This window comes from Trichomycterus rosablanca, chromosome 15, assembly GCF_030014385.1.
Source record: "Trichomycterus rosablanca isolate fTriRos1 chromosome 15, fTriRos1.hap1, whole genome shotgun sequence".
Lineage (NCBI taxonomy): Eukaryota > Metazoa > Chordata > Actinopteri > Siluriformes > Trichomycteridae > Trichomycterus > Trichomycterus rosablanca.
The window spans coordinates 1231442-1253735 of record NC_086002.1 but is presented as its reverse complement, the minus strand read 5'-3'; the positions used below and the strand labels follow the sequence as shown (position 1 = coordinate 1253735).

At 38.3% G+C, this 22294-nt stretch overlaps 1 protein-coding gene across 1 annotated transcript; it reads right to left on the bottom strand.

The window, feature by feature from the left end:
• Nucleotides 1-5489: 5489 nt before the first annotated feature.
• LOC134329432 (interferon-induced GTP-binding protein Mx1-like) lies at nucleotides 5490-21521 on the bottom strand. Its single transcript, XM_063010694.1, has 13 exons — nucleotides 21476-21521; nucleotides 14639-14849; nucleotides 14016-14153; nucleotides 13759-13913; nucleotides 12904-13042; nucleotides 12611-12809; nucleotides 9744-9822; nucleotides 9533-9655; nucleotides 8877-9018; nucleotides 8540-8698; nucleotides 8277-8353; nucleotides 7285-7551; nucleotides 5490-7131 (listed from the first exon to the last, which is right to left on the bottom strand). Exons 2-13 carry the CDS (start codon nucleotides 14826-14828, stop codon nucleotides 6907-6909), a joined length of 1893 nt encoding a protein of 630 aa, XP_062866764.1. The 5' UTR covers nucleotides 14829-14849; nucleotides 21476-21521; the 3' UTR covers nucleotides 5490-6906.
• Nucleotides 21522-22294: the final 773 nt, after the last annotated feature.

Here is a 22294-nt window from a genome sequence, read left to right as displayed (position 1 = left end):
TATGATGTCGCCACCCTTTGCAGCTATAACAGCTTCAACTCTTCTGAGAAGGCTTTCCACAAGGTTTAGGAGTGTGTTTATGGGAATTTTTGACCATTCTTCCAGAAGCGCATTTGTGAGGTCAGACACTGATGTTGGACGAGAAGGCCTGGCTCACAGTCTCCGCTCTAATTCATCCCAAAGGTGTTCTATCTATCAGGTTGAGGTCAGCACTCAGTTCAGGTCAGGTCAGTCAAGTTCTTCTACACCAAACTCACTCATCCACGTCTTTATGGACCTTGTGCTTTGTGCACTGGTGCGCAGTCATGTTGGAACAGGAAGGGGCCATCCCCAAACTGTTCCCACAAAGTCGGGAGCATGAAATTGTCCAAAATCTCTTGGTATGCTGAAGCATTAAGAGTTCCTTTCACTGGAACTAAGGGGCCGAGCCCGACTCCTGAAAAACACCCCCACACCATAATCCCCCCTCCACCACACTTTACACTCGGCACAATACAGTCAGACAGGTACCGTTCTCCTGGCAACCACCAAACCCAGACTCGTCCATCGGATCTCCAGATGGAGAAGCATGATTCGTCACTCCAGAGAACACGTCTCCACTGCTCTAGAGTCCAGTGGCGGCATGCTTTACACAATGCGCTTGGTGATGTAAGGCTTGGATGCAGCTGCTCGGCCATGGAAACCCATTCCATGAAGCTCTACACACTGTTCTGGAGCTAATCTGAAGGCCACATGAAGTTTGGAGGTCTGTAGCGATCGACTCTGGAGAAAGTTGGTGACCTCTGCAGACTATGTTTCTCAGCATCCGCTGACCCGCTCTGTCATTTTACGTGGTAACACTTGGTGGCTGAGTTGCTGTCGTTCCCAATCGCTTCCACTTTGTTATAACAGCACCGACAGTCGACTGTGGAATATTTAGTAGTGAGGAAATTTTACAACTGGACTTGTTGCACAGGTGGCATCACGGTACCATGCTGGAATTCACTGAGCTTCTGAGAGCGACCCGTTCTTTCACTAATGTGTGTAGAAGCAGTCTGCATGCCGAGGTGCTCGGTTTTATACACCTGTGGCCATGAAAGTGACTGGAACACCTGAATTCAATTATTTGGATGGGAGAGTGAATACTTTTGGCTATATAGTGTATATTAATGATCATGCATTTGATTAAGAATATTTAAAAACTTTCTCATTAGGTGTCCACATACTTTTAGACATTTAGTTTGTTGGAAGCTCGAATTCTCTATGACTCACTAGATGGCGCTGTTATATAAGCGTTTGACAGTGTTTGAAAACCACCGTCAGTGTTTAATTACACATTCGTACAAAGGATGAGACAAATTTTTGACATCTCAAGTGGACTGGCATGCATAAACCTCCCAGTAGGTACCAGTACCTGCCAGTAGGTGGAATGGAGTCTGAAAGAATGTGGTCGCCCTGTCCTGGGAGTGTTTCTGCCTGGAGTTATTTGCATGTCATTTGCACAGTATAAGGTGTATAATATGAGGAACACACTCTCAGAAACAGAAGTACTGAAATGGATTGTTGCTTATTTTTATAATTTCTACCTTAAACTCAATATAAAATGCAGCAGTGCACCTTAAATTATCTCCCATGTAAAAGAAACATATTACTGAATATATTTCGGTAGAGATGCACCCCTGAGGAAACCACAACAGCAACAAGTGAGTTCAAGCCCAGATCATGAGGACCCTGAATCACCGTCCTGCCCCACAATCACAGATAATATTACCATATGCACAAACTACTTTTTTTTTTAGGACAAACCCCATTTCCAGAAAAGCTGGGTCCTGTGTGTGTAACAGAGTTTCAGGTTGCATTTCTTGATGCAGTGGTGGACTGTGTTTAGTGACAACGGTTTTCTGAAGTACTCCCGAGCCCATGTGGCTTTATTTATTACCATAGCATGACAGTTTATTATAAAATAACATTAAAGAGCTTAAATGTGAGGCACATTCAGTACTGGTTTCTTGGTTTCCTGGCAAGGGGTGCAAAAACTTATATATAGCATATCTGAAGATCTTTATGACCATTTACAAATTTTATAAACATCTAAATGCCAGAACCAAAGATGCTGGTGATGATGGTAGAGTGGGTGGTGCAGGGCAACATGGATCCTGAGTTCACGCTTCACCTCTGGTTACTGTCTGTAGAGAGTTTGGTATGTTCTCCAAACATCTGCAGTGGCTTTTCTTCTGGGTTTCCAACCAGCTACATTTACAATTTCAGTATTTAGCAGACGCTTTTATCCAAAGCGACTTACAGTACTGTGACAGTATACACTACAGTCTAAGCAATTGAGGGTTAAGGGCCTTGCTCAAGGGTCCAACAGTGACAACCTGGCAGTGGTGGGGCTTGAACGAGCAACCTTTTTGATTACTAGTCCAGTACCCTAACCACTTGGCTACAACTGTCCCTTCCATAAATATAAAAAAATATAAAACAGGAGACCTGCCCAGCAGTCAGTGTTTCCCAGAGATGCCAGACTCACTGCAGCCCTGACCAGGACAAACTGTTCAGTGACAGTGAACAAAGCTTTGAAGACAAATCCAGTGAACTTTGTAGTATTAAACCCCGTAAATTAACCCAGTAAAAAAAGCTTCAGATCCACAAACAATGCAGTTACTGCTCCCCATCACATCATTTCCATCTACAGCGTCTATTTTTGTTCATGGGAACGACCTTTTCACCGCTATTACGGCCTATAGAGTCTCGGCCTATTATCCCGACCCTTTCCTGTCCAAATCCTGATCAAATACACACACACACACACACACACTCAGAAACACGTACACACACGTAAAAAACTCCTGCTGATGTTCTATCAGTCTGTCGTCTCAGTGTCCTTTTCTATGCTGTGGTGTGTTGGGGAGGCAGCTTGAAGAAGAGCTATGCCACACGACTGGACAGGCTGGTAAGGAAAGCTGGCTCTGTGGTTGGCACAGAGCGCGACACTTTTATGCAGGTGGCTGAAGAAAGGACTCTTATAAAATACTCAATTGTCCAAGACTGTGTTTGATATAAACGTGTGTGAAGTAATAACCCTTGTGTAATGAGTAACAACCGTTCCTGTCATGAATGTAACCTTAAGTGTAAAACATGACGTTATAATCATAATAAACAAACAAACATTCTTGTATTCATACCTGTATGTATATATCGGTTGTAATCTATATTATTTTATCTACATATATTGCTATTATTATCTGTATATTACCACTATTATACTCATCCATAACTATGTCTGATATATTTTACATCTTATACACAGTCTATATTCATATTCTATTTTATACACATATTTATATACATTTGTATTAGTTTCTCTTTGTTAAACTACTGGAGACCAATTACCTACCTACCTACTATCTACCGTATCTACCTACCTACCTAACTAACTACCACCTATAAAAACCTATATATGGTTTGATGTGAAGTTTAGTGCGAAGGAACGCCCGTGGCCTACAAAGAAACCTGACCTCAAATGATTGCTCATGTTTAGTAATAAAATATCAAACAACAAGCTTATAGTCAGGTGTCCAAATACTTTTGACCATACTGTACATCAGCTATCACAAATACGCAGCCAAATTGTAACGAAAATGTCTAAACGGGTGATAAATTAAACACTACCATTACAATATATTCATGCAAACATTAGAATATTTATTTAAACTGCATTCAATATGTATAAATAAGGTTAGAATTGAATAATTTAACCAATTTTATTTACACTGCAGCGCTATGAAAACATACCATACGACGCTGGGTCTGTCTCAAATATCTCTACACAGTTTATATTAGTGCACTAGTTAGTGAGTGTAAGAGCGGACTTATATACACTACATAGTGCACTACGAGGTCTAAAGGAAGCCATTTAGAACGCTACCTGTGTGTTAACTCTGCTCTGTGTTGTGAGCTGTGGTGATGTTTTTGTGACTGCTGAGACCTAGTGGCCAGAAGCCTCATTACACGCTTGTGTTTACATTTGCTTTTACAATGTAAAGATTATGAATGTATGCGTTTTACATTCATTTAAAGTCAAGATGCACAAAAATGTCTTAAAATCTAAAGCTTATAAAAGGATTTATTCCATACTTTGTCGAGCAGTGTTGCTCAGCTCTTGGATGCAGCATCACTGAAAAGTGTTCACACCTTAATTTGGGCAGTTTATCCCGATTTCTCTGACAAATTTAGAGATTTGACCCGGAGCCGCTCCAGTGTTGTTTTGACTGTATGTTTCGGGTCACTGTTGTGTTGAAAGTTACTGTATGTTACTGTATTTAGTTGTAGGGTTGCCAACCGTCCCGTAAAATACGGAATCGTTCCTTATTTGGAAACTAAACGTGGTTTTCCGTATTAAACTGATACTGGACGCGCTTTGTTCCGTATTTTTATCAATGGGAGAGAAACGCTGCAGATTAGACTGAGACTTCCACACTGGAAGAAGCTGAACTACAACAAAAACTACCCTAGGAAGAAATCTAGTTTGGTTAACTAAAATTACTTAAACTAGTTCAAACTACTTTGTGGAAGAAAATATCAAATTCACAGTGTACATGTGATATAAAATTCTAACAAAATATAATACAAAAAAGCCAGCCAAAGTAAAGTAAAAAGTAAAATTGCTGTTTTGCATGTTTAAAGAATTCTGTATTATGTAAAAATGTTGTTTGCACTATTGAAAAAAAATGGTACATGATGTTCTTCATGCATGTTGTTATGCCTAAAATATGGTTCTGATTTATTATTATAAAGAATGAAAATAATAAATGCTAAACTGTAAATGTTAAAGGCTAAATTAAACATTTTGATAATGTCCCTATGACGGTGTAAGACCCGTTGTATTTTTTAATAGGTGCAACCCTAACCGCTTACTTCCGCTCAGGTAAACACGCGCCAACCAATCCCCCACACTATACCTTCCGCCAACCAGCCAGCTCCGGATGTTCCTTATTTCCAGTTCTGAAAGTTGTATGCTGTATTTAGCATGATGCTAAGTCATGATGCTTAGTCACTGCAGGAATGGTATTCGCTGAGTGATATGCAGTGTGCTTGTTGTCAACTAACAACGACATGATGTGTTTTACTTATATGAGTGTATCAAGTGCAAAAAAAACCCACAAAAACCTGCACACCTATAGTTAGAACTAACAGTGTTTGTCCCATTGACACTGCTGCACCTCCTGCACTCATACACACACAGAACAACACACATTATTGTGGCATTACCATGTTTGGGAATGACAAACATCATCTGGTCAGTGGAGGTTTTATTGGGGTCTCTTTCAATTGATAAATATGGGTAGAGGAGGTTGCCACAGTTTACAAAGCAACAGATGCTACTGTCAGTAATTGTTTACCCACAAAGTTTATCTGTATTATCGGTGTAGATGTGTATGTGTTTCTCAGTATTTAAGGAACACTTATTCACAGAAGATTTAGCACACAGACTCGTTGTTGCTGCCGTTTAACATTGCTTTCTTTATTATTCTTCTGTTCACATTTTAACCAGTGTTGCTACTGGACTTTAAAAAAAAAAAAAACAGCACAAATTTCTTAAGTAAAAAAAACCCCAGAAAAACCCAGATTAAGAAAACTAAGTTCAAACCTCAGAACTAACAACTGCATGTTTCTTTATGACAAAAATACTTTTGTAAAACAGTCAAACAATCATTTGTTGACATGATTAAACATTGTGTCTTTTATTCCATATGTCCTGTCCAATCTTATCCAGTCTTTTAATTATGGGTCTGATAACCACTCGTTGTTAAATGCTTTGCTTGTAAGTTTTGCCTTTTTTGGTGGAAACGTGTCACTTCTGGCACTGAAACCAGGTTCACGAACTTCATGGTCACTAATTTTCGAAAAAAATACAGTTTAGTAGTCATATGCTAACAAGAACGACAGATTGATATGATGTTTTACTTCAGTTAATTCACCAATAAACAAATGTTTCCCGATAAACCCTCAACATTTTTAGGAAATGTTTTTACGAAACCAACAACCCGCAAGCGAAAGTAAATACTGCCAAATCTTAAGTCATGTAACGTCAGTCAGTGGTGTCACCAAACATTACACAAATAATACTCAACAGAACGGCTGACATGATGACAAGCCGAGAAAAAATAAGAAACAAAAATTATCCCTAACATTAAAAAAACAGGATTGTATTATATAAACAGATTCAATTAATATTGAGCACAATCAGGTTTAGCCTGTTGGTCCAGCCCTCCACAACAGTCCCAGTTTCCCTTGTATGTTTTGTGTAATGTAATTGTGCACCCCTGCACTATACTATATCTTTAATAACAGCTACATCTGACCTTTAATATCAGATACAGTCAGATGAATACTGATAGATATGTAACATTGATATCGTTGTTGTGTAAAACAGTTGTAGCTTTACAGCAATAATAAAGCAGCTACAGATTAATACTACCACAGCATATTAGGGCCACTGTTCATTTTTGATTTAGAGAGTAAAGTGGAAATGATTTTGAAAATAAAGTTGAAATGTTATGGACAGAAATGTGGAGGATGACCATAGAATCATAAGGCTGCCATTTTAGAGAAGCAGGGCCGAAAGGGAGCATCATAGCTCAGACGCCACGACCGGCAAATTCGGATTCAACAAACGTTGTCTGCTTCTTCTAAATAAATGCAGTTTCTTGCCAAGCTTTTAACACACTGGTGCTGATGTGCAGGAGGTTTTAATTTTTAAACCAATACATATGCAGAACTTTACCAAATCCTCAACATCCCTCATTTCGACTTTATTCTCAAAACCGTAACTAATTTTTTGTGTCGATCGCAACATTCATTGAGCCTGTAACAAACACAATCCAGTAACCAACACGGGCCCTAAACGTGACCACACGATGGATCCTAAAACTTGAACAGGTAGCTGCGGGCCTCCTTCAGACGCTTCTCGCGGCGCTCCAGGTTGGTGCGCTTGTTTTCGATGTCGCGGTCTTCTTTCAGCAGCTGCTCGATGTTGTTTTTATCCTGGACGAGGTGAAGCATTTCTCTCTGCAGCTGCGTGGCCAACTCCTGCAGCAGCAGATACATCACCAGCTGCGGCAGCTGATCAGCCAGACGCTTATTCACGATCTAAACACGCCGAGGTTCGATCAAAAGAGAAGAACACGTTAGTTAACTTCAGCTGCACACTACACAACTGTTTCTGGATGTTAAGGGAAGTCTTAAACCATTGTAACCCAACCTTCCCAAAATAGAACCAACTTGGCTGATATAAACACTTACGTCGTAGTAGGACTTGAGGTGGCGCATCAGTTCCCAAAGAGAAGCTTCGTTATCATAGTATTTAAGCCAAGAACTGGAACTGAGCTGTTTGGATTGCAGAACTGCAGAAGCCCTAAGGCTCTCTTGATCATCTTTATTTTTTATATTACTCAGATAGTTACTGTATATGCTGTCCTGGGTGTAGATGATCATCTCCACCTTAAACTGAGTCCTCAACGTCGCCTCGGCCTCCGTCTCCTTCAGCTGCTTTATGTTCTCCATCTTGTTCTGGAGTGGAAAAAAAAGACTCAGTTACTAATGAGCTCAAGCAAAGTCTCAAGTCTCCTCCCATGTTGTTCTCAGCCATAAGGACGGTTTAACCATCATCCAGATAAATAAACTACATTAAAACTCTGTGCTTTGGTTTTTTTTTTTTCTTAAGCTCAAGCCTTGAATTTTAACTAGGCTTATCCAACAGGTTAATCCTGTGCTTCTGATCATTGCCTTATTGAAAAATGCAACAGAACTTAAGCTTTAAATAAGGGCTCCCCAGCCTTTTTTTGCACCACTGACTGGTTTCATATAAGATAGAATTTTACAGATCGGTGGGGGCGGGAGAATTTCAAATAGAATAACAATGCTACTCACAAAAGATGGAAAATCAGTGGGAACCCTGAGCTTTCCTCCCTACAATGAGACGCTGCTCCCACCTAGTGACGATAAGAGGCAATAACACCTGAAGTGTGTTGGAAATGGAAGCGGTGTTTTTTTTATTGCTTTTGTAGTGATCTCTAGACCGGTGACCGATCTGCGGCCTGGTGGTTGGGGACCACTGCTTTAGATCTTGGACTGACGATGCATCATACTCTTTTAGGATTTGTTGGTAGAGAGCAGAATTCACGTGTCCCTCAGCCCTCCTGCCACTATATTTTTATTGCCAGATCCAACACGATCCATGTTTTGACTTCTTGTTCCACAGAATATTATTTCAGGCTTGATGATCTGAAACCTACCTTTGCTGTTTTGATGAGGTCGGGGAAGCCCCCGAAGCTGTTCTGAGCCAGCTGGAGTAAGCGTTTCCTAATGAGCTCTAAAGACAGTCAAAAGAATCTCCATTAGCACTAATACAAACAAAACATCACAACTTCAAAAGTAAAGCTGTATCAGCTAAGACAACGACAGCTCACAGTGTGACTCTGCACTCCCTTCACCAGCCAAACTAGGGCGGTGCAGAAAGGCATTCAACATTTTCTATAAACTCATTCATGATGTATACCTGAGGTCTTTTTTAGCATTTTGATGGCAGGTTCCTCAAGCTGCTTGATCTGCCCCTTCACCATCATCTCAAAGGTTTTGTAGTTGATGAAGCCTAGGAGCTCTCGGCCTCGATATTTCATCTCGTAGTCCCCCGCTTCATCCTCAAATCTTTGGTTGACTAGAAAATTCCCAAAGATTCATCATCTATTACTGACAATTATCTCTGGTTTAAGAAATGAAATTGAATCACGGTCATCATAGTGGACACAATTAAAAGGAAACTTGATTGACTGTCGGTTAGTCAATTAGTATAATAACTTCCCATAATAAATCACAGTAAACATTCATATACTCACACTTCTGTCCAAATGAATCTATTTGATCCTTCCATTGTGCAAAGTAACAACGGAGTTCTGAGAACATGTTAAAGTGTTGCACGTTCCTCAGCTCCTCTCCGGTCATCAGGTTCACAATGTCATGAGTGAATGCTGTGATTTTCTAACACACAACATAACACGTCACATTTTTCTACATGTCCTCGACATCAAACGTCCCAAAAAATATTCTGAATATTATGCTGTTACTCGGCCAGTTGTCATGATTATCAAAACAAACGGAAATAAAATCACCCTACTGCAAGAGAAGCAACTGCCTGATGATGGCACGGCACTTTGTAAACGCTATTAGGACTCACTAACCCACCCAACCCACTGAGATCTCAAACTCTTATGTTCGAATCTCAGTTCTGCTATCAGCCAGTCAGGCGCCTACACAGACACGCAATTGGCTGTGTGTCTGCATGAGGAGGGACCATGGTTGTAAAATACGACCTCTGCTGGCCGGTAGGTGTCTGACTGGGAGCGGCCGATCGCGGATAGCAGTGCATGGCTCTGTGAGACCATGCCCATGCTCCAATTGGACATGACTGGATTGGGTGAACAGGGGGAAAGCAAAAAGAATTGATAAAAAAAAGCACGATATAAAGGGTGTGTAATTTTGTAATACTGCTCACGTCTATCAGAAAGGCGATCTGCCCTTCTGGATCTGTGGGGGGTCCGGAGCCATAGCGCTCCAGTTCGGCCTGAGTTTCAGCCAACTTCTTCTCGATCTGCTCCTCCAGCCGCGGCAGAGACCGCTAAACGCAAACACACACACGCGCACATTTAGGTTTAGGATTTCTGAACACACACACCTGAATGATGCACAAACCAGGTTATTTTTACCTCGATGTGATGGACGAGTTCCTGCGTGAGTTTCTCAGCCAGTTTGGGGATGGTGGCTTTACCTTCCTCATACAGCATGCTGCAAAAAAAAAAAAAAAAAATCGGCGCATTTAAAACTCACCTAGTGTACAGAATACAAGAAGCAATGAGACCAAGAACAAGACGGTGCCGCTGGCTATAAGATTCAGCCTGCTAGAACTTCACCTGCACATGTGTGTGTGAGAGACTGTGATTCAGCATCCCCTCAAATACCAAAATACATTAAAACAAAAGGCCCGGCTTTTGCTGGTCTGGATCCGGTGAGAAGATGGATCTGTGGCATGCTTATCATGCTCTTGAATTTTTATTTTACTCCAGAAAAGTTGGGACAGGAGCAAACTAAGAGTGAGAAGTTTATAGAATCTTAAAGTTCAATAACAAACAGGTGAGTCAGTATCAGGTGGGCGAATCATGATTGGGTATTAAAGGAGCTGTTGCTGTACAAGCAGTGATGTCCATTCAGTCTTTCTCCATCTACTGTTCATAATGCTGTGAAAAGATTCAGGAATTCTGGAGAGATCTCAGATCGTGTAATGCAAAGCCGGAAACCTCTGTTGAATGTTTGTGACTTTTGAGCTCAGACAGCCGCCACGCTACTGTGATAAATTTAAGTAAGTAAGTAAGTAAGTAAGTAAATTTTATTTATAAAGCACTCTTAAAACAACTTACGTTGACCAAAGTGCTGTACATCGAATAAGCATACATAACACAACATTATGTTAAAAAAGTAAGAACCAAATAAAAATACAGAGTAAGAGACAAAATAAAACAGATAAAAATAGACTAAACAATTAAAATTAACACAGCTCCTCACTGTTCAAATGCCAGCTTATAAAGGTATGTTTTTAGGAGTGATTTAAAAACAGCGGCCGAAGGTGCTTGTCGAATAGTAGGAGGTGGAGTGTTCCATAGCCTCGGAGCATAAACTGCAAATGCACGATCACCTTTTAGCTTCAAACGAGCCCTAGGAACAGTCAACAAATTCTGAGTGGCTGATCTTAAAGATCGCTGTGCGGTTGCGGGAGAAAGCGTACCACTGAGATAAGCCGGGGCTTGACCATTAAGCGCTTTAATAACAAATAAAAGCACTTTAAACTGAATCCTGTGCTGAACAGGCAGCCAATGTAGTGAGGCAAGGACTGGTGTAATATGATTTCTTTTCTTGGTATTAGTCAGTAACCTTGCTGCTGCATTCTGGACTACCTGTAAGCGCCGCAACAGAGACTGATTAATCCCAATATACAGAGAATTACAGTAGTCAATTCTTGCAGAAATGAATGCATGAATAACTTTTTCCAGGTCAGAATAGCAGAGAAAAGGCTTAATCTTCGCAATATTTCTGAGCTGGAAGAAGCTATTCCTTACCACAGAGTTGATTTGTTTATCAAATCGGAGGTCAGAGTCAAAGATAACACCAAGATTTCTCACAGATGTTTTGACACATGTAGACAAGTGACCAAGGTTATTGGAGACACTATTGATGTGATGAGGACCCCCAAAAACGATAACCTCTGACTTGCTTTCATTCAGCTGAAGAAAATTGTCAGCCATCCACCTCTTTATGTCCTCAAGACAACTGCTAAGAGATGTTAACGAGCCATTGTCATTTGGTCTAATGGGAAGATAAAGCTGTATGTCATCAGCATACAGGTGAAAGCTGACATTGTGCTTCCTAATTATTTGACCCAATGGCAGCATATAGAGAGAAAAAAGGAGGGGCCCTAGTATGGACCCTTGTGGAACACCACAAGAGACATCAGCAGAAGAAGAGAAATAGCTGCTAATATTCACTGAAAAGGTTCTATTCTTAAAATAAGATATGAACCAATTCAGGGCCTCTCCCTGTAACCCCACCCACTTTTCCAGGCGATCAACAAGTATGTCATGGTCAACAGTATCAAAAGCAGAACTAAGGTCCAATAAAATGAGGATGGCACAATTTCCCTCATCAACAGTAAGTAGCAAGTCATTTGTCACCTTCAGAAGAGCAGATTCAGTGCTGTGCATAGACTTAAAGCCAGACTGAAAAATCTCAAAAATACCATCTCTACTCAAAAATGGTAAAAGCTGAGAATATACAACCTTTTCCAGCAATTTAGCCAAGAATGGTAATTTAGAAATCGGCCTATAGTTACTAACCACTGTAGCATCAAGATTATGCTTTTTGAGCAGAGGTGTAACTACAGCATGTTTAAAGCATGCTGGAACAGTACCAGTGGCTAGGGAAGTATTAATGATATCCAGGACAAAAGGTCCTAATATATCAAATGTCTCCCTAACTATCTGTGGGGGCATCACATCAAGTGGGGAGGTTGTTGGCTTTGTTTTCAGCACCAAATCTGTTAATTCGGAGATTGAAACAGCCTCAAACTTTTCAAACACACCTGGGCACGGCGGTGGAAGTGGAGAAACTATACCCAAGTAAGTAATGCCAGACCTAATTGTTTCAGTTTTTTCCACAAAAAAGTTTAAAAACTAAGCCTAATTCAGAAAACTGTGGTCACATAACACAGTCCGCCACTGCATCGGGAAATGCAACCTGAAACTCTGTTACACAAAGAGAAAGATGCAAAAAAGTCCTAATTATAGAAAAGCTGATGGACACAGGGGTAAACAGGCCTCTGTCTCAATTTTTTTGGGGTGTGGTGCAGGCATCAAATTCTAATTCATTTCAAATTAACAAAATACAATAAAGTTGACCAGAGAAAACCTGTGTTTGCTTTTTCTGGAAATAGGAATTGTACAAGAAAAACATCTAGTGAGCGGCAGTTCTGCAGGAGAAATAGCCAGGAGCAGGAATCTGAGGCTACAACTGGACAGCGGCTCACCTGAAGTGCGGGTGATCTCTGAAGAAGTCCTTCTCCTTGTCAGTGGCTTCGCTCAGAGGGACCCGGTCCTTGATCTCCTTCTGTCCTCGACACCTGACGATCATGTAGCCTTTGGTCAGGTTGACGATCTCGTTATGAACGATGGACACCACCGTCTCCTCCGTGCCTTTATCCACCAGGTCGGGCTTCGTTAGGATGCCTGTCAACGGGTAGGTGTGTTAGGGAATGAGAAGGCTGGGAAAATCCAAAATGAAAAGACACATTTGAATTGGTTTTGAAAAGCCGACACTGACCAAGGGTTCTCTCGCCTTTTGGATCAACTTCCTGTGCCATCTTCAGTGCTTCGGTGGTGGCTATGTCCACGTTACACGGCACCACCACCAGGTTGATGGTTTCCTGCCTTGCGATGACCTTTGAGATCAGCCTCTTGATCTATGAGAGAATGAGACGGGTCTAGATGTCACGTTCCACGTCCACACGAGTCTTTATGAACCGATGATGGAAGCGCTAATGGTCACTGTGGCAGGGGGTCCGGGGTCATGCTGTAACACTCCTACACATTCACTTACAGGGGCAATGTAGAACAGCCAATCCACCCTCTGCATGTTTTGGAGAGTGGGGACAAGCCAGCGTACCCTCAGGAACACCAAGTGGATGTAATGACAGGTAAAGACTGCTGGTGAGGATCGAACCTAGAACCTCGGGAAGCATGATCCTGTATGACACCCAAAACCATAGGGTGAGTTTATCCTGGTCAGGGTTGCAGTGTGGCAGCACCAAGCATAAAGGAAGTTGGGCACCAGGAAACAGGAGGACAGAAGGGAACCTTAAACTGACATAGGACACCCCTTCTCGTAGAGTAAGTGGTGATGCCCACCAAGTGCCAGGAGTTGTAAGGCACCAGCTCGTAACATTTGCCAGGAAAGTTGGATTTCCATTCAGGCTGGTCTGACCATCGCATTCATGCATATCGTACAATTCTGCTGGCGGAACACTGGATCTTTCACTATTGTTAGCCTGGAATTATTTGGATTCCTCTGTGCCACCAGTTTCGTGTGCCAGTGTTCTCTGTTCTCTTCACTCAGGTTATAATTAATGTGCTCTACTGTTGATTTCTTGAAGAACCGGTTATACGTTTGGTCACTCACCTGTTCCCCGATGTTCTCAGGTTGCCCTTTTACCGCTACGCGGGCAATGCCAGGCAGATCGATAAGCGTTAGGTCAGGAACGTCTGACGACGTCACCTCTAGACTGATGAGTTCGTCACTGATGCCGACGCCGACGCCGGCTATTTCATTTTGAGCTACAAACAAAAACCATATCGCGCACCGTGTCACCATAAACAACCAGTACTGATAAGGAAAAGCACATTTATATAGTGTGAGGTTCTCAGGTGTGGCATTACCCTCTCTGATCATTTGCTCCACGTCTGCTGGATCTTTAATCTCTGCCTCGTGATTTTGGTACCTGATCTTTGCGTGCCACACATCCTCATCCTCGCTCCTCTTCATCTTCAGCTCCAGTGGACATCGAGTCACGATACCTGTGTTTGTAAGGGTAAAAAATACTCAACGTTTCTGTGCAATCTGGCAACTTCACTGCCTGAGGAGGCACCATGATGCCACTCAGCATTTGTAATCTGGCGACGCCTTGATCGGACAGTAGGAGTCGCTGTTTCAGCAGCAAGGAGGCGAATCCCTATTCAGCCTACCATCCTTATGACGTGGACAACTGGGTGCCGGTCGAATCTGCTGAGCCACCTTGAGTGCCCCAAACGAGCCTTAAGACTAATGAGGAATCAGGAGGCCACAAACTGAAATAATGAATAATTTAGGTTGCTATATGTAAATCTGTGCTCTGGTGATATTTAAATCAGTTTATTCAAATCATCTCATCACAGAAAGAAAAGAATAAATCATTGTTTTCTGTTAAAAATGTACATAAACTTTTGGTTTTTGGTGTAAAACACTAATTTCCCCCCCTTCTTCCCACTTTTCTGCCTATCTGCAGACTGTATGTTTTACTCACCACTCCCGCGGGGCAGTGTCACCCCAGACAGCGCCTCCAGTACTGAACTTTTGCCCGAGCTTTGATCACCGATCACGGCTATAGCGGGCAGTGCCAGGTCCTTCTCCACACCCAGAGCCCGCAGAGAGTCTATCAGGTCAATACAGGGCCGCACCTTCTCCTCATACTGCTCACTCAGACTCACACTCATGTTGAACAAGCTCCTCTATTACTTAGGAAAATGAAATAATAAATAAAATACAAATAAATGCTGCATGTTGTTAAATTAGCTTAATTAGTTTAATAAACATAATCTATCGTATTCTGTTGCACGAAATCCACTACATTAAAGAAGAGCATTGGTTTGATTATTAATTAAATACATTAAAGATGTTTTTATTGTGGGAATTTGTTGTGACCAGATCTTAAACTTAAAAATGTCAATTTGGTTGTGTTTAGACCACATTTAAAAGTCCAATAAAATTAGCAAATCAAATTGTGTAAAGTGTCTATTCGGTTGTATTTAGACAACATTTGAAGATCAATAAAAAAAGAAAATCAAATTGTTATCAAATGCCAACCCTGGATTCATAAAATACACAAACTTTAGTACTTATCTTGTGATTTTGGGACAATTTTACTGTAGGAATTTAAAATAATGGAATGGCAAACTTATGTAAAATGTCAATTCGGTTGTGTTTAGAAATTTAAAGTCCAATAAAAATAGCAAATCAAATTGTTATCAAGTGCCACCCCCATACATGCATGAAGAACACTTACTCTAGTACACATCATGTGATTTTGGGACAATTTTACTGTAGGAATTTGGAGTAACGTGATATCAAACTTGTGTAAAGTGTCTATTCGGTTGTGTACAGACCACATTTTGAAGATCAATAAAATTAATTATCAAGTGCAGTCATGAGGACCACTTAGTCTAATACTCACCATGTTATTTTGAGACAATTGTACTGTAGGAATTTGATATAATGGAATGGCAAACTTATCTAAAGTGTCAATTAGGTTGTGTTTAGACCATATTTAAAGTCCAATAAAATTTGCAAACAAGATTCTTATGAAATGCCACCCATACAGCTATGAAGAACACTTATTCTAGTACTCATCACATGATTCTGGGACAATTTTACTCCAGAAATTTGGATTAATGTGATAAACTTGTGTAACATGTCTATTCAGTTGTGTTGAGACCATATTTGAAGATCAATTAAAAAAGAAAATCAAATTGTTATCTGGTGCCACACTTAGTTTCATAATAAACACTTACTCTAGTACACATCTTGTGTTTTTGGGACAATTTTACTGTAGGAATTTGGAGTAACGTGATATCAAACTTGTGTAAAGTGTCTATTACTCTAGTACACATAGTGTGATTTTACTGCAGGAATTTTAAAAAATGGAATGGCAAACGTATGTACAATGTCAATTCGGTTGTGTTTACACCACTTTTAAATCCAATTTAAAGTCCAAATCAAATTGTTATCAAGTACCACCAATACTTTCATAAATAACACTTATTCTAGTGCTCATCATGTGATTTTAGGACAAATTGACTGTAGGAATTTGAAATAATGGGATGGCAAACTGGGTTGATCTTCAAATGTGGTTTGTACACAACCGAATAGACACTTTACTTAAGTTTGTTATCACATTATGTCTTCATAACACCTTAAGTGAAGTGTTCTTCATGCATGTATGGGTGGCACTTTTGATCTGCTAATTTTATTGGACTTCAAATATGGACTAAACACAACTGAAGACACTTTACATAAGTTTGCCATCCCATTATTTCAAATTCCTACAATAAAATTGTCCCAAAATGACACTATGAGTACTAAACTAAGTGTACTTTGTGAATGTATGGGTGGCACTTGATAACAATTTGATTTGGTCTAAACATTTTACATAAGTTTGCCATCCCATTACTCCAAATTCTTACAGTAAAATTGTCTTACAATTATAACCTGAGTATTAGAGTAAGTGTTCTTTAAGACCATAGTATTGGTATTTAATAACAATTTGATTTGCTTATTTTATTGATATTTAAACATTGCTCCTATTACAACCAAATACACTCTTTACACACGTTTGCCATCCAATTACTCCAAATTCCTACAGTACAGTTGTCCCAAAATTACAACATAAGTACTGGATTAAGTGTTTTTTTATGAATTTAGGGGTCTCTTCTGATAACAATTTGATTACTCCAAATTCCTACAGTAAAATTATCTCAAAATCAACACATGAGCACCACAGTAAGTGTTCTTCATGGTCATAGTGGTTTCATTTGATAACAATTTGATTTGCTAATTTTATTGTTTTGTTTTTTTCTGAGGTCTGAATTTCTAACTTTTTACATTGCTCTCTCTATAGATTGTAACACACTTTTGTTTCTGCTACACTTTATGTGCATCAGAACTCGGTAATAATAATGTATATTAAGCTGTAAAGAGACGATTTACCCTCTTCAAATCTTCACAGCTGTATTACCGTAAAACACGTGACCGAGCCCCGTTATAGTGCAGATGGCGTGACTGCGGTTTTTATTCATAGTTTCACTTTCATAATGATTCAACCGCTAATCGATTCCCTCTGAGCCGAACAAACGATTCATTACGATATAACTCAATTCAAAAGGGTATGTTTAAAAAAGAACCGATTCAGTGAAGTGATTCTCACCTCTCAGGGATGAAACCGAAACAAAAAGTTCGCTCAAGTTTCTGTTTAAGTCATCAGCCGCGGAAACAAAGGTTTGTAACCTGAAACAACCCACATGTCCAAAAGTATGTGGACACATCTTTAGTATATATTTTTAGTAATATATTTTGCATATCCGAATGTATATATTACTTCTTAGATATTTTTTTAGAGTAAATAACTACACACTATGTGTGCAACATTTTCACTTGTATTTCTTTCTGTTTTTTTCTTCATACTGCTGTAACAATTTAATTTCCCTAAGGGGATCAATAAAGTCTTATCTTATCTCTTATCTTATCTTCTATTTATCGAGTTCAGGTACTTCAGAACTTCTAACGTGAAATCAATTATTATTATTAGTTTTTTTAACGTCATGTTTTACACTATTGGTTACATTCATGACAGAACCGGGAGCTGCACAATATTCATCAGTCCATTAGTTTAATGTCTGTAATACGGAAGCGTACTACTGCCACACAGATAAAAAAAAAAATACCGTCAGTATGTCGTTAAAACGAGAAAAGGATGTCGTTAAAACGAGAAAAGTTCATTACCTCAGATGCTGCATAGCTGATGGAAGCGTATCTGCTGATGGAGACACAGTTTGCACACATGCATGATGCTGTAGTTTGTGTAACCCTGCAGCTTGTTGTACCGATCAAGATTCTCCTTTAGGAGCAACAATGTCTAAACTTAGTTTATTATTCAACATTTGTCTGACATTCGGCATTCCGATCTAAATAAGTGCTTTAAAAAACACATAAGACTTATTTTATAATTTCTTACACGAATAAAAATAGTCAACATACTACAAAAACAATTTTATGTTAATTTTAAGATTACGTCTATTTATCTAAAGAAAGGTTATAATGAAACCGTTTATCAAGCTCCCACTTCATCTAATGAGTTAGGGACCGTCATCAAACTAACTGAGAAACGTAGGAGACATTTACTCTGCACTTATCCAGACTAATAAATCCATTTAAATCTTGTATATAATTTGTATATTTGAAATATAAATTTATTACAGATTTATTGATCTTTATTTAAATGTAATGTAAAAGAAATACTATGTTATTTAAAAACAATAAGGTGTGTGTAGTAGGTGAGAAACATTGATGTGTTTGTGTAAAAATTGTTTGACATTAATTCATCAAATCATACAAGATTTAAATGGATTTATTAGTCTGGATAAGTGCAGAGTAAATGTCTCCTACGTTTCTCAGTTAGTTTGATGACGGTCCCTAACTCATTAGATGAAGTGGGAGCTTGATAAACGGTTTCATTATAACCTTTCTTTAGATAAATAGACGTAATCTTAAAATTAACATAAAATTGTTTTTGTAGTATGTTGACTATTTTTATTCGTGTAAGAAATTATAAAATAAGTCTTATGTGTTTTTTAAAGCACTTATTTAGATCGGAATGCCGAATGTCAGACAAATGTTGAATAATAAACTAAGTTTAGACATTGTTGCTCCTAAAGGAGAATCTTGATCGGTACAACAAGCTGCAGGGTTACACAAACTACAGCATCATGCATGTGTGCAAACTGTGTCTCCATCAGCAGATACGCTTCCATCAGCTATGCAGCATCTGAGGTAATGAACTTTTCTCGTTTTAACGACATCCTTTTCTCGTTATAACGACATCTTTTCTCGTTAAAACGACATCCTTTCTCGTTAAAACGACATCCTTTTCTCGTTATAACGACGTACTGACGGCTTTTTATTTTATCTGTGTGGCAGCAATACGCTTCCGTAAATGTCAACCACGGTCAGGGACAATTTTGTATCTCCAATTGCTGCTGTTCTGTTTATTCATTTTACTAAAGTACCCTCGAGTTGGTCCTACCGCACATGCGCACATCTGTTTTTCACTCGTGCTACCTTTGCCTCATTTCTGCTAGCGGTTAAGGTGTGGTTTCCTTGAAAAGCTTGAAGTTGAAGTGCAGGTAATACCGTTATTATGTGACTTCTTTTTAATTCTATTTCAGAACTATGCAAGGTGCTCACATTAGCTGAGTCATTCTATAATTTGGGGTACATTCCATGTCCAATGATAATAATTATATTTATTCTAACTATTTTCTTTAAAAATGTCATATTTTACCTATTAATGGAAAACATGTTGTAATATCACAAAAACATTATGTGCATCCTATGCTTCCTTTAGCTTGAAATTTGTCATGATGTTCCTAAATGAACAGTTTTTGCTGTGTCCGTGTTTTAAGTTGAGGGTGCCTTGGTTTCAAAATAATGAATAAAATTATTAAGGGCAACAACATCTATTTTTTTTATTTATTTCAATAGTTTAAATACTAAAGAAAAATAATATTTTTTAAATTGAGTTTCTCTTTTAAACAATTTAAATATATTTATTTATTAATGTCCGCAAAAGTTCTGTCAACTATGTTACTAACAGAACTCCACTCAGCAACTCAAAAATGGTTTGTTCTAAAACTATGTGACCAGCATTACATGATATCATTTTTCTCTGTAGAGGGCATATTGAACAAACTGTGGTGAATGTTCTCTTATTTTTTCAAATATTTTATCTATAATAGAACATTGTCATTGAGCATATTAATTGACCGTCAACTATGTTACATACATTGTTATGGTTACAATTTTTTTTATAATTTTAATTCAAATGTATGTTCAAATTAGACATTATTCTGTTCAAGAAATGACATGTGGTCAGCCAGGCAAGGTCTACCACTGAAGTTATGGGTCAAAATAGGGAAATTGTCAAGTATGTTACCTGTCAACTAAGTTACCTAGTAGTCTACATCTACTGTCCCTTTAAAATAAAAAATAAAAAATAATAATGTTTAAGTTTTGCAACTAGTGGATATGTTACACTAAAGGAATATATTAACTTGAACCACTGATTGTTCTGTTAAGAAAGAACATTGTTTTTGTACTTTTTGGTGATGTGAAATGTACCCCAAATTATAGAATGACCCAGCTATACATGATTGCATACAGTTGAATAACAGCTGTTTATCTACTGCTGTGTGTTAACGTTTTATTTAACCACGTTTATACACGAGTTCAGTGATTTTAGAGCGTTTTTTTATACTTCTAGGAAAGCCAATCATTCTTAAATACCTGAACATTACGACAACACAAAATCTATTCGGTTATTTTTTAGTTTAACTGGTACAGTCAAGGTTGTGTCTAATTCATTTATTATGTTATCTTGTACTTATAGATGCTTGTATACAATTTCTGTTGCTTTTCCCTTGTCAGTTCAGTTCTAATGATTTGTTTCTTATTCCATGTTTTTGTAGCTATAAATAAGATCTGTGTGATCTATAGTTTTCTCACTGGGATCTTATCTTATCCAACATGGTACAATAAATCACGGAGGCAAAACTTTAAAAGATTTTCCTCATAGAGGGATAGAATATCATTTACTACACAATGTTTTGTACACTGGCTAATATAAAATTACATTTTAATTTAATTAAAATCCTAATAAAAGAATTTGAGATACATGTCTGAGATACAGATAAATGAATCTATCTAAAAGTGCTTCCTATAGTTTATAATAATATCTAATAATAATAATATATAACTCTGTCAACATGTGCAAACCCCTATGCAAATTAGGCGATGACGTCATTTAGCGGCTTCTAGTGACTTTTATAAGTCAAAGCGGACACGGGGAGAACATGTGAATGCCCAAACAAGGTAAATGTTTAAACCGAAAGTAAAGCACACAACCGCTTTTTTATAACAGTTCCTTTTCTTCATTTGACTGGTTTCAATACATTTACATTATAAACCCATCTGAATTCTACATAAAGCAGTTTCAGTACCTCTTAAAATGTGAATTACGTTTACAAAAGTATTTTTATCTGATGTTACACATTCAATACATACTAAAACATTAACTACAATATTTATAGTTTTTTTTTTGAACGAACAGTAATTAGTTCTGCTTCTGTTGCTAAAATAGCTGCTATAACAATAAAGCACAATTAACTATTTACATTCATTGCAATTCCATCAAATTACTTTAACAAATAGTAATACTTCCTTCAGCAAATATTTAAAAAAAACTTTAACATGAAATATAAAGTTATATTAAACGACTAAATCATTTCAACCAACTTTAGACAAGTAATCTCACCTAAACAAGGTAGATATGGAAACAGAAAGTTTAGCACAGCTTCTCTTCTCAACAGTTCATTTATGAATGAAGATGAAGATGAAGTTGAGTTGGAGTCGATTCCCTTTCCTGTATCTGCTCCTCCTACAGATACTGTTGCACAATAACAGTATTATTGGTCCCAATACAACATAGAATTACAGATTACTCTAAAATACATTCACAGCCAGAGGTGGAAAGAGTACTAAAACATTGTACTCAAGTAAAAGTACTATTACTTTAATGAGTTTTTACTGAAGTACGAGTAAAAAGTAAAAAGTAACTCATTTAAAATGTACTCAGAGTAAACATTACTTACTTTTTTAACAGCGGGGGTGGGGGGGCGTCTCTCCTGTGTAATGCAAACAGGACAAGTGGATATAAATCTCACAATAGTTGTTTTTAATTAAAATCTAATAGAAAAAATTTTTGATACAACATTTAAAATATTTAGGGATGTGCAATGTGTCATTTTAGTACAGACCATCCCATTAAACTTTTTTAAACTGTATAACCACTGAAGTTGGCATTAATTTTGGATTCTATAGATTTACATTTTAGGCATTTGGCAGATGCTCTTATCCAGAGCGACTTACAGAAGTGCTTCCATAGTAAACATTTCATTACTCTAGATTAAGTGGACAACAGTCCAAGAACACAAATCTGCTAAAACCCTGTTAGAACCAGAAGTAAGAAGTTTTTTTTATTTATTTTTTTATTTTTATTTTTTTAAAGAAATGGAAAAGAGTGTTAGTAAGTAAGTACAAGTCAGCTTAAGTTTCAGCTTAAGTAAAGGCTATA